A 13,131-nucleotide genomic window follows, 5' to 3' on the forward strand; every position below is an offset into this window, starting at 1 on the left:
GGGAGCAGTTACATGCAAGATGGAGTCAGGTAGGCGGGCAGTGTGGTAGTAACTCTTGACTCTGAAGTATGGGTCTCTGCCCTACCACCCAGATGTCCGCTCAGAGGGCCGAACTAGTTGCCCTCCTGACTCAGGCCCTTATAGTGGCCAAAGACAAAATTGCAAATATCTTTACAGACAGCCAATATGCCTTTGCCATGGCTCATGTTCATGGGCTCATCTATAAGGAAAGAGGGCTGCTCACAGTGGAAGGAAAAACCATCAAAAATGAAGATGAGATCCTATCCCTATTAGAGGCAATATGGCTGCCCCCCAAGACGGCCATCATCCATTGCTCGGGCCATCAAAACAGGGAAGATAAAAGAGCAAAGGGAAACAGACTGGCTGATAAGGCTGCAAAAGAGGCTGTGCTAGACTGCACAGCCATGGCCTTGGTGGCTATGGTTCCACCAGGGCTCCCTCCAACCCCACATTACAGCTTGAAAGATAAAGAGGGCCTAACCAAATGCTGAAGACTCCTTTGAAAAGGAGGATGGCTCCATATAGCTGAGGGCCAAATAATTCTCCCTTCAGAATTTGCTAAACTGCTCATTTATCAGATTCATCAAAATACCCATCTGGGTCTTAGAAATAAGGAGCTACTGAGAAATGCTAACTACAAAACTTTTCACCCAGGGGCCTTAGTAAAAGAGACAATTTCCCACTGCCCTACCTGTAAGACAGTAAATTGCTTGACTATAAGACAAAGGGCCCCAGGAAACTGGCTATGTGGACAGAGACCAGGGGCAAACTGGGAAATAGATTACATCGAAGTCAAACTGGGTTTATATGGATACAAGTACCTTTTAGTTCTTGTAGAGACCTTTTCAGGCTGGGTGGAGGCATTCCCCACCAAGAAAGAGACTGCCACCATAGTGGCTAAGAAGGTGCTAGAAGAAAATATCCCCAGGTATGGATTGCCTTCATTGTTGGGATCTGATAATAGACTTGCCTTCATATCTCAGTCACTTGTTATGATTGTGAGGAGAGACTGGAAACTTCATTGTGCCTAACATCCCAGACTTCAGGCCAGGTACACAGAATGAATCGAACCTTAAAGGACACCTTAACTAAATTAACCCTAGAAACTGGTAGGGACTTGGTATCCATCCTTCCTTATGTCCCGTGTAAGACTAGAAACACCCCATATACCCTAGGCCTAACTCCCTTTGAGATACTATATGGGAGGCCCCTCCCCCTTCTGCCTAACCTTCAACCTGAGATCCTTGCAGAATTTGAGCATCAGAAGTTCCTGGAATCCCAACTAGCTCTCCATAAGGTCCCAAAACAGATTTGGCTAGATATATACCAAATGTATTAGTCAGCTCCCTTTCCTAACCCCTGTTGCTTTGAACAAGGTGATGAAGTTTGAATTAATAGACACAATCACAAGACACTGGAAAGGCCCTCATATGGTAATCTTGACCACACCCACAGCCGTGAAGGTTGACAGACTCAGAACCTGAATACATCACTCCCACATCAAACCTGTGGGACAAGAGACCACTCAACAGTTGCAGCACCCATGGGAAAGGCCTCCTGACCACTCATCTTCAGAAGGATGGAAGATTCAGCCCCACCCACTGAACCCACTAAAGCTAAGGCTTTACAAATACTGATCTTAATCTCTGCTATGGGTTTGGCACGACTGGGCCCAACCTTCATGAGCCATATAACCTCACATGGGTGGTTACTAGCATACTTACAGGGACAATTGTTAATTCCATGTCCCATTCAGCCCCTATTGGAACTTGGTTCCCTGACATAACATTTGACTTGTGCACACTGACTGATTGGGATTGAGATATCTATACTGAACTCCAAAATTGCTACCACCCAAGTGGGTGCAACATGGTGTGACACACCCCCTTCTATGTCTGCCTGGGGGGCCAGGAGATCCCAGTCTCAGAAAAACAAATGTGGGGGTGTGGAATCATTCTTTTGTGCCAGCTGGGTCTGTGTGTCAATAGGAACAATCTCTTGGGATCCCCCAGTTAAGAATAACCTCATTATAGTTAAATGGAGTCCAGGGTAAGACTCACCAGGTTGGGGATATGGACTGAAGCCTAGACTCTATTCAATGGGTCTCTGTGGACCATGCAATTTTAGTACCTGTAATCCAATTGCTGTTAAATTTATCCTAAAAGGTTAAAAAAAAAAAAAAAAACAACGGGGGAGCAGGAAACACATGGGAACTATGGCTCTATAAACCAAATAGTGATTTTGAGATATTATTCACTATTCAGCTACTAACTTAAAAGATAAAATTCAGGCCTGAAGTGCCACAACCCGGTCCTGCCACCCATTAAAGTGTCACCTCGGGAGCAGGAGGCCATGACTACTGAAAGGCCCAACCGAACAAATAAGCCTAGGGTGACTCATATCCCATCCAGGAGTCCTACCCCAAGTCAGGAGCCCCAAGCCCGATTTGGACCTTGGCACTTATTCCAGGCCACCTATCAAGTGATAAATAACTGTAGGTCTGAACTCACTGATGACTGCTGGTTCTGCTTAGATGCAAAGCCCCCTATTATAAGGGAATAGCCATCCTTGGGAGTTATGCCACCTCTGAGGATAACGGGGCCTGCTGCTGGCATCGCCTGGGCGTCGGGAGGTTAACTTGGACCTGGTTGAAGTGAATGGACTCTGAATTACAGGGCGACGGAAACCTGTCCCCTCATACTCATAGACACCTATGCCACACCGCCCAAAAAGCCCCAAATCAGGAGATGTACCTCATCACTCCAGATGATGCCTGGTGGGCCTGCTCAACTGGGTTGACTCCTTGTGTTCATACTTGAACTCTCAACCACAGTGATGGATTCTGTGTGTTGGTCCAGATAACTCCTAATATATTTTATTATTCAGGTGAAGACATGGAGACTCAACTCTCCCCACTGCTGAGTGGAATATTAAAATGTGTGGCAGTCACTGCAGTCCTAGTCCCCACCCTGCTAGGACTCAGCGTTGCCGGGGCCACTGGAGTGGGCACCTCGGCCCTAGTTCTCCAAGACAAAAATGACAAGGTCCCAAGCCTAGTGATAGATGCTGATTTATTAGAGCTAGAAAAGTCTGTCTCACATCTTGAGACTTCCTTGTCTTCACTAGCCGAAGTTATCCTTCAGAACAGGCAGGGACAAGACCTCCTATTCCTCCAACAATGCAGACTATGTCTAGCCCTAAGAAAACAATGCTGTGTTTATGCTAACCATTCTGGAATCATCAAAGAATCAATGTCTCTAATACAGAAAAGATTACAAGATAGAGAAAAAGAGGCAAAAATCTGAAAATTGGTATGAATCCTTTTGTAATTGGTCCCCTTACTCACCACCCTCCTTTCAGTGGTGGCAGGGCCCCTGATGCTGTTGCTGCTCACCCTCATTTCATAAAGTTTGTCAAAGAATGTGTATCCACCACTCAGCTGATGGTATTAAAAAGTCCCAATATCAACTCCTAGACCCCTCTCAAGGATTTGATATGGAACCTGTCTCAAGGGGGTAATGAGAAGATCAAATTTGCTCCAGTTTATAGCTTGGCCTAAGTTTCAGTTTCCCAGAGAGCCAGGCAAGATTTCTGGGAAAAACCATGAACAAAGAGCTGGTAATCAATAGTGACCCCGATGTGTGGCCGGGAAAGATAGCCACTCGGGGGTATGAGTCAGTTCCTGCAATATCTCTGGACTATGACCAAAAAAAAAAAAAAAAAAAAAAAAAAAAAGGATTTACCTGAGATAGCAGGCTCCAGGGCTGAGTCAGTTCCTGCAAAGACTTTAAAACATCTCCAAACATGTCCAAGGATGGTAAAATCTGGGCCACAGCCAATCAAAGGTGTATAAATGTAACTGCTGCTTGCTTAGCCAATCACTTTAGAAGATGACCTAACCCTCCTAAAATTCCCCTAACTGTGCTTAAAAGGGGCCTGCATGCTCCTCTCAGGGTGGCCATGTTGTATGAATGATTGACCCCTGCATGCTGGCTGATTCTGTAGAACAAATGCTCTTTGCTTTTACATAGTATTTGAGTCTGGGATCTTTCTTCAGAGATTCTCAGACCCTTACAATTCCAGCTTAGGAAGTAGAAGAAAGAGGAAGAGGACTTCAAGGCTAGATTCCACTACATAGCATGTCGGTTGGAGTCCCCCACCCTGGTGAGATGTTGTCATAAGAAAACAGAAATGAATAAAAGTAAATAAGTAAATGATATTTAGGCATGTTAAATTAGAAAAGAGTTTATAACATGTACAAATAATAAAGCAGTATTTTAATACTGGGACACAATTTTTGTTCTTTTAATGTATAGAGCATAGTTTTTATTTTTGCTGTTTTGAGACATGATCTCACTATGTTGCCCAGGCTGAACTCAAACTCTCAGTTTTTGTGCTTCAGTCTCTTAAAGTCTAAGAGTATAGGTATACACCACTATTCCTGCATCTGTTGTTCATATTTCATTTTGTAAGTTTCAGATAAACATTATATCAAGGATGGTGGAGAATGAGAAAAATGTTTTCAAGCAGAAGATAGGCATGTTGGAAGGAAGAAGGGCTTTAGTGGAAGGGAAGTGAGTGAAGGACTAGAGACAAGCAAAGGTATTGAGAGGGCACTGTGATCAGAGTATATTATATCCTTGAATGAAAACCATCAGTAAAAAGTTGAAAGACATCATCTGTTGCTATTTGTATGTTTATTTTTTGTTTTTTCAAAGTAGGGTTTCACTCTAGTCCAGGCTGACCTGGAATTTAATATGTGGTCTCAGGCTGGCCTTGAACTCACATTGATCCTCCTACCTCTGCCTCCCAAGTGCTGGTATTAAAGGTGTGTACCACCATGTCAGTGTTTGTTTGTTTGTTTATTCATTTATTGAGACAGGCTTTCACTGTAGAGCCCAGACTCTCCTAGAATTTGCTTTATGAATCAGGCTAGTCTCAAACTTGTGTTGATTCTCCTGCCACTGCCTCCTAAGTGCTGGGGTTACAGACATGCATCATGACCCCAGACACTTCAGACCTACCAGTTTGACTATATAAAATAGTAGAGCACACTATCAGCATGGATTATAATCACACATTCACTTGAGGGCACAAAACATTATTTCAATAGCATGATTGTGGACATTAAAACATTGCAAAAAGAGTATACTATTTGATCCAAGTAACCTGATCCATAGCACTGTAATAGTCATGATGGCAGTAAAACTAATGGCAGCAGGAAAGCAAAGCCACATGATTTCCACTTGGTATGTATATGAGCATGGAGTCCAAACACAGCACTGGAGGAGATGAGGAAAACAAGAAAGGGCTTAACAATGTTTTTGTGATTTCACCTAGAAATAACTGTAAATGTAAAAAAAGAAAAAAGGAAACACTTTTGCCTATCATTGCCTATTCAAATACCAAAATAAAAAATGTAGCCCAAAACTGAAATAAGTTGTTCTGCTAAAATAAACATACAGAAAATTAAAATAAAAAAAATAAATTAAATTACCCAAAGCAACAAAACTTTTACATAGGTAACTGAATTTACACTGAAATTCTTTAATCACAGAAATGCTATTTTAGCCCATATGCATTGATATGTTTATTATTATTATTATTATTATTATTATTGGTTTGGAATCTGAGCCATCTTCTTTCTAAAAATCATGCATGTCCTCTGCACTGTAGCATATTTTTCACATCCTCCTGTCAGTCAACAGCAAAAAAATAATCTTCAGAACCCTTCCACAGAAATGAATCCCAATGAAGCCTGCAGAAATTCTACTTTAGTTATCTCCTGACAAAATTATTTCTTTGGCTGTTGTAGGAAATCAAACCTACAAGTTTGAGTCTTTCAAATGACTGATTTCTCAGGATTGAGAATAACAGATTCTGCTTGATATAAGACTATTTTCTCTCTTGTAGCCCCAAGAAGCCTAAAATACATCCTCATTATTTTTTTTGACACTATCCAAGCTAGACATTCAAGCAATGCAATTTGTTCCCATATCTTCAATCTATTTGTATTTTTTAAATTATGTCTCTTTTGCAAGAAAATGACCCAAGAGACAACAGTTTTAGACAAGCAGAAGTTGTCCAGAACACTTTGTAAAATATTGGTATGAATAGTACAAATTCACTGAAGGTTTGTTCAACCCACAGCAACAAAACACAGATCTAGGATTTTCCTTATTAATGTAAAACCATATTTATTTAGGACAATATGAATTTTATGGTTTAAAATAAAATTTTGAGAGTTGGGCATGGTGTAGGCCATTAAATCAAGCACTCAGAAGGCTGAAGTAGGAGGATATCCATGAGTTCAGTGCAAGCCTGGGGCTACAGATTGAGTTCCTGGTCAACCTCAGAGAGAGGGAGACCCTGTATCAAAACAATGAAGTGAGTATGATATTGCTCTCTGTATAGATATTTACAAAGTTTCAAGATAATAGATATATAAAATATTGACATTCGAGTCCCAATATTGGTAATAAATTTTTAACTACTACAGAATGTACTATGTTATTGATTTTGTTTTCCAACATGTTGTTATTTATTTTGTTTTCCAACATGTTGTTATTTATTTAATAATAAATTATTATTATTATTATTTTACCAAAACTAACCTGAATTTCAATCTTAAAGCCTGTACCATGTGCTTTTCCTTCTTGGTGATGTAGAAAAACATTTTTATATAAGCATTACAAGGCAAAATACAATTTCACAATTATATTTTAAATCAGCTTGACATATAAGAATTATGTCTGGGTCTAGAAATATCAAGTTTTAAAATAAAACTATGTTATTTTTTGAGGTACCCAGCAGGTAAGCTTCCCAGGCCAGATGTCAAAAGATCTGAGCACTACAGCTCCTCTGGGCTGCATGTGGCCTGTGACATCCAGTTCCTTTATTTGGGTAAGTAGAGAGAAAAAACTGTGCTTGTCTTCCTTGTTGTAAAGGTTGATGTATGATCATCAATCTAACAGAAGGAGGTTCACTTTGTGAGTGTCAAAAATTCTAAAGACACACATGGTTTTCCTTCTGCTGGAAAAAAAAATTAATCACTTCCTCCTTTTCTGCCCAGAAATAATTCTGCTCTATAATACACAAAGCTTATTGTTAGACTGTGTTATAACACTTTACATATGTAGCTTTGACCACAACCCAGTTATCTTTAAAAACAGGTTATATTTTTGTCACTTTCATAAACCATTTAGTGGAAGGATACTTGTTGAGTCAATGAATGAAAGAATAATTGACAATCAGTAAATTAGCAAATTTTATAGGGTAAGAACAGCCTTTTGGTTACTAAGAGAATGAAGGCAAGGACTTTCAAATGAAAAACATGTGATTTGTCATATTTGGGGAACTGTTGCCAGTGAAGAGTTAATAAGATGGTACTGAGTCTCAGAAACTTCCCATAACACCCCAAACAAGATCTCACATCTGCATTGTTTCATACTTTCCGTTGTATGTATGCATGTGTGCATGTATGTATGTACGTATGTATGTATGTATACACACATATGCATATATACACAGACACACACACACATATATATAAGTACGTATATGTTTTTTCCACTGTGGTCAATGTGAAACTAAGTACTTTACCATTGGAATAACGTATGTACCACATACTCTCTGCAGCAGCTCTGTCACTCACTATTTTTTCTCATAATAGCTTCAATATGCATCTACATTGAATCTTTATATGTTCCTTCCTGTTGAAATTCTGTTGCTAAAATTATGTGAATAAAGTTGACAGTGCTTTACATGTTGTACTAACTCTCAGAGGATCAGAGTTGAAAACACGATAAACACCCACAAAAACTTTCTGTAATGAAGTGACTTAGTTTGGTTCAAAGACTTAGGAGAGAAGGAGTATAGATGCCATTACATACTCAATTGTGTTTCTGTCCACTTTTCCTGTCATGTTAATACCATAGAACTGTTGCATGGCAGCGAGGGCAGACTGCATGGTCTCCGCAGAGCGCAGCACTGACATTCTGGGGTCAGTTGGTGGAAGGTAGCCGTATTTTTGTAACCACACCTGCAATAAAAAGTAAAGTTCCTTTTAGAACAATGTTATTATTTAATCACATTACGGTGATTCACTTATGTTTATAATGGATTGGAAAATGTATATGACCTCTTTGGAACATAAATTATGTAGTTTAGACTGTAATGATATAGTTTCAGTAGTTGTGGACTTGTCTAAGATAGCTACAAATAGTAATTAGAAAATGTGAGCCATTAGAATTTACAAACCTATGGTGTATAAATAAATATGAAAAATACTACATAAAAATGCAAAGATGACTTCCCCTGTTTTCCAGGAACTTGAAGTCTAGATTATAATTTTGCTGGTAGGATAAGTGCTTATCAGGATATCATTGCTGGGCTGGGGAGAAGGCTCAGTGGGAAAAGCACTTGCTGCACACTTTTTTTTTAAATTTTTTTTTGTTTCTTTTTAATTTATTTATTTGAGAACGACAGACATAGAGAGAAAGACAGATAGAGGCAGAGAGAGAGAATGGGCATGCCAGGGCTTCCAGTCTCTGCAAATGAACTCCAGACGCGTGCGCCCCCTTGTGCATCTGGCTAACGTGGGACCTGGGGAACCAAGCCTCGAACTGGGGTCCTTAGGCTTCACAGGCAAGCACTTCACCGCTAAGCCATCTCTCCAGCCCTGCTGCACACTTTTGATGACCTTATTTCAGAGACCCAGATAAAGCCGGAGCACTATGTCTGTAATCACAGCTGTTCTTTAGTAAGGTGAAAGATGTAGCCAAGAGAATCCCAGGATTTCTAGAATCAGGAGTCCTGGTGTTTATAGCTGTGACCAGCAAGAGACTCTCAAACAAGGTGGAAAACAAGACATGACAATTGAGGCGGCCCTCCACATATATACCAGGATGGATATGTCCACAAAATGAACACACTCACAAACATACATACCCACACAATGATAATAAATTATAAGAAAATAGCATTGTTTCTGAAAGAGCAGTTAAGAAGCACATGTTACATTTTAAAAGCTGCTGTTTCCCTAATTAATTGCACAATAGCTACAGCTGTGATGAGTATAATATTCATAGATTAACCGTGTTATTCTGGAATAAGATTTTTGGCATAAATTTTATGTAAATATTTCAACCCACTGTAGCTAGGCATTTCCTAGTACCTAGAGGTAAATTTTTCATATATAATATTCTTTATTTAAGATGAGTCATCAAATAAAATTCACAGATAAATATCCAACTATCTTATTATGTTTAGATCTCTATAAAGGTCTTGTAAGTTTTATTCCATCTTTATTTTTTAAATTTATTTTTATTTATTTATTTACCAGAGACAGAGAGTGAGTGAGAGATAATGGGTGCCTCTAGCCACTGCAAATGAACTCCAGATGCACATGCATCTGGCTTACATAGGACCTGGAGACTTAAACCTGGGTCGTTAGGCAGGCAAGCACTTTAACCACTAAGCAATCTCTCTTCTTTCTATGGTAAAGAGATTTGAAAGGACAATGAGAGAAGGAAGTTAAGAGTTGAGCTCACATCATAATCATGATTGCTACAACAACTGAGTCAGAGTACAAAACACAGGGCATCTGCAGGGATCTCTAGTAGGGAAATAGTGCATTCTACCTTCCCATTCTATGCATTCATTAGACATGCACCATCTGTGTTCATCTCACATCCAAATCTGCTTTCCTTTACCGTGGTATTCCCAAGGGTTCTAAGTTATCATAGAGTTCTGTTAACCACTTCTCACATTGATAATGGCAAAACAATTGCTTCAGTATTTAGTAGAAGTTGTGCAACAGTGTGTGCTTATTACATCACTGATGACACTAAAGTGTAACTTTCTCAAAATAACTGATATTCTCCTCAGATAAAGTTGTAACTATTTTACAATAAAGTTTTTCCCCATGAATGTAATTGGCAATTATAGAAATTGCATTTAATAAAATGTGATTTTAATATGACAACATTAAATTTGCAAAGTGTGATATTCTATGGTATTCTGATATACTGCAAAACTGACAACCCTAAAAAACAGTGATCTAACTACAAATTTAAAATAACTTAAAACAGTTCTTGTAAAATTAATTGAAAGATGATCACTCTCAAGAAAGGGCACTGCTGAAACTCAATCTAGGACATTCACCTCCTATGTACCAAAGACATGTCAAGACACTCTCATTTAATCTGAAATGAATAGGGTGCCAGCAAAAACAATATATCCAGTTACTTTGTAAGTAGTAGCACAATCCAAAAAGAAGATTAAATTATTTTCTGAATGAAGGAGGCAGTTAATAATATTATGTAGCATGAAATTCAGTATTTTCATTCAAATTCTCAAAAATAAGAAGATTCTAATAATATAAGTTCGCTAAAATTCTTTAGCTCAATAATTTTTCCATAGTACTGCAATAATGTACATGCTAGAGAGCTAACTTGTTGCTAGGTTACTACTGGGTGCTAAGCTACTGGAACACATTAATCATAAATCCTGTGATTTATATACAAATGGAACTACAAAATATACAAATATTAAGATCATAATAAAAATAGAAAGTACCAGAACTTGCAATTTGATTTATGTCTGAGCCTTCCAAGTAAATGATTTCAAATAAAAGTAAGATGAATTATAATTAGTTTTTCATAAAGTTCTCTTTCATATTATGTTGCTGATCAGAAAAGGCTCCTTTTCCCAATGGATGGTAAGTGGGAATTCTTTGTTATGGTAAAAAACAGGAAAACTATCATTTCTTCTTTTTAATGATTTATTTCATAACTGACAGGATTTTGTCAGAAAAGAATGAAACTTTTTTTACAGAATTACATAGTGTCTGAGGACAAAACACTGTATAAAGTAATATTGAAGGGGCACTTGAACTTGTGTGCACTATATGTCTATGTAGTATCTATAGCTCATCACAAGGCAGAGTCACATCTTTTTCATGATTCATAAAAATGCACACAGAGATGCACATCTGTGGTTATGTATGTATGTAAGCATCTATGCAAATTCACAGCACATAATATATTTTAACACAGATATCAGAGCTGGTGTGCTGTTACTAGAAATCTATCCCTCCTATAAAACATGTTTAAAATGAATTTGTCTCCTGAAGTTTTTGCTCTTTAATTTCTTTATGTGAACACTTAGGAAAGAAGAGATGTAACTTGCATGGCCCAGGTAAAGACTGTAATGCTCACAGCAAAATTCTTGCAAAACAAATGCAGTATCACATGTATACCTGCTAGCTCTACTTTATTACCATAATCATGTCTGCTCAAGGTCTTGTCATTAGATGGGACAAGACTGAAAATGTAAGCAAAGTTTAAATGATTAGACTTGTTAAGACAGACAAGCTACAGACAATCATATATAAGGAGAATGAAAAATATGAGGCAATAGGCTTCTGTTGTTGCTTTGCACTGTGCTCTTTAGACCAATGAATCTAAGAACACTTTTAAAATATAGGGGATAAGTAAGTTTCTTCAACAAAAAACCTGACTCAGCTTACTGCCTGTAACTTCTACTCCTTGTTAGCAGTACAACTAACTAGTGGTCCTAAAAAAGAGCTACATGTCCAAGGTTGCATTGCATGCCCAGTATTATGCATATATCTCACTACCATCTAGATAAAATTGACTTTATCATCACTGTGGTTATTCAGTTCTATGAACAACCAGAACACTACTGCACTCTGCAAAACAAGATCAACAAAGTGATCACAAGTAAAATAAATAAATAAATATTTTGCTAATAGATAACATCATTAGTTTACAGCATAAATAAAAAGTAAAAGGAACACAAGATTTCTGCAAACTCTGCAAAAGAAACATGTTTTCATTAGTAATTATTCATGTAGCCATAACTGTGAAAATCTGCATGAATGCAGTTATACACACAATATTTGAGCCGTACCTAAGCGACAGCAACCACCCAAAGGAGATAGGTATTAGTCTCATGAATACTGCACAATCTCAACGGGCAATTGAGTGTAGTATTTCTTTACTTAGGTGAGTCACAGCAATTTGATAGCATAACAATTTTATAACTCTCCTTCTGTCAGGACATAATAATAGAGAACTTCATGTAATGGCCCTGAATATTTGAAAGGTGAAAAGGCATCCTTTAAACTAAATGCAATCAGCATATATATGTGGGAAAAAAAAATCTGCCAAATCTATTAGCACTAGAAGGAAAGTGTTTGCAAAATTATGGGAGACATTTGAGGGAATTACAATGATGTCTAGAATTTTATTTATCCTGAGAAATCATTTTGTAAGTCCACAATTCCACATGATGTTAAGTATAATTTATTTCTAGTTAAAATGTGGCAGGAAAAAATTAAGTGCCCTCCACACACTTCATATCCTCCACAGCAGTGCTATTTATTGGATGAAAATCACAGTGGTGCTAAGTACATTTTATACCACTGACAGTACATTCATTTCAATTCCCATTTCTATATAAACATTTTTTACTTAACTTATTTACTTTACTAATTTGGTGAGTTATTTGTAAACATGACTGAGTTCACACCAAAATTTAATAAATTATTCAAACTTCTATATTTATAATGGTTACTAGATATTATAATATAATTGACTTCTTTGACATGAAACTAAAAAGAATGATTTTAGTAAACAAGTTCTCAAGGCCATGAAAAGTAATTTCTGCTTTTGTAGTATAAATTTCCACACAAATTTATTATGCTTCCTAGAAAACTAAAATTAACAACCAGGTGATTAACTTCATATGTTATTAGTAAAGTCAACAAAGATTTGAGGGTATTTTCCCCTAAAATGTCATGAATTTGCTAGCTACGAATAATGACAGATTTATAGTATATGTTTTATAGTTTGAAAAGTCATATGTATGTACACACACACATACACACACACAAAAGCAAAATATTGAAATGATGAGGGAGCAGTCATTCAGAATTGGGCATAGTTGGGCTGGAGAGAAGAATTAGTAATTATGGTATAACTTGCCTGAGAAGCCTAAGGACCCAGGTCCAATTCCCCAGAATTGGGCATGCTGAAAAATCATAAGTTATCTATGTACAAATTACCCTTTCTCTTCATTCAAAAT

The 13,131-nt window shown here is 37.7% G+C and overlaps 1 protein-coding gene across 2 annotated transcripts in view; it reads right to left on the reverse strand.

The window, feature by feature from the left end:
* Mmp16 (matrix metallopeptidase 16) overlaps window positions 1-13,131 on the reverse strand; it is a 306,078-nt gene that overhangs the window by 137,405 nt on the left and 155,542 nt on the right. For both annotated transcript variants that reach the window (XM_045144394.1, XM_004656918.2), the window contains exon 2: window positions 7,914-8,062. In XM_045144394.1, the coding sequence (XP_045000329.1) occupies window positions 7,914-8,062 (149 nt within the window). The remainder of the gene's footprint in view (window positions 1-7,913; window positions 8,063-13,131) is intronic.

The sequence above is a fragment of the Jaculus jaculus genome, chromosome 2 (assembly GCF_020740685.1).
Source record: "Jaculus jaculus isolate mJacJac1 chromosome 2, mJacJac1.mat.Y.cur, whole genome shotgun sequence".
NCBI classification, from domain to species: Eukaryota; Metazoa; Chordata; class Mammalia; order Rodentia; family Dipodidae; genus Jaculus; species Jaculus jaculus.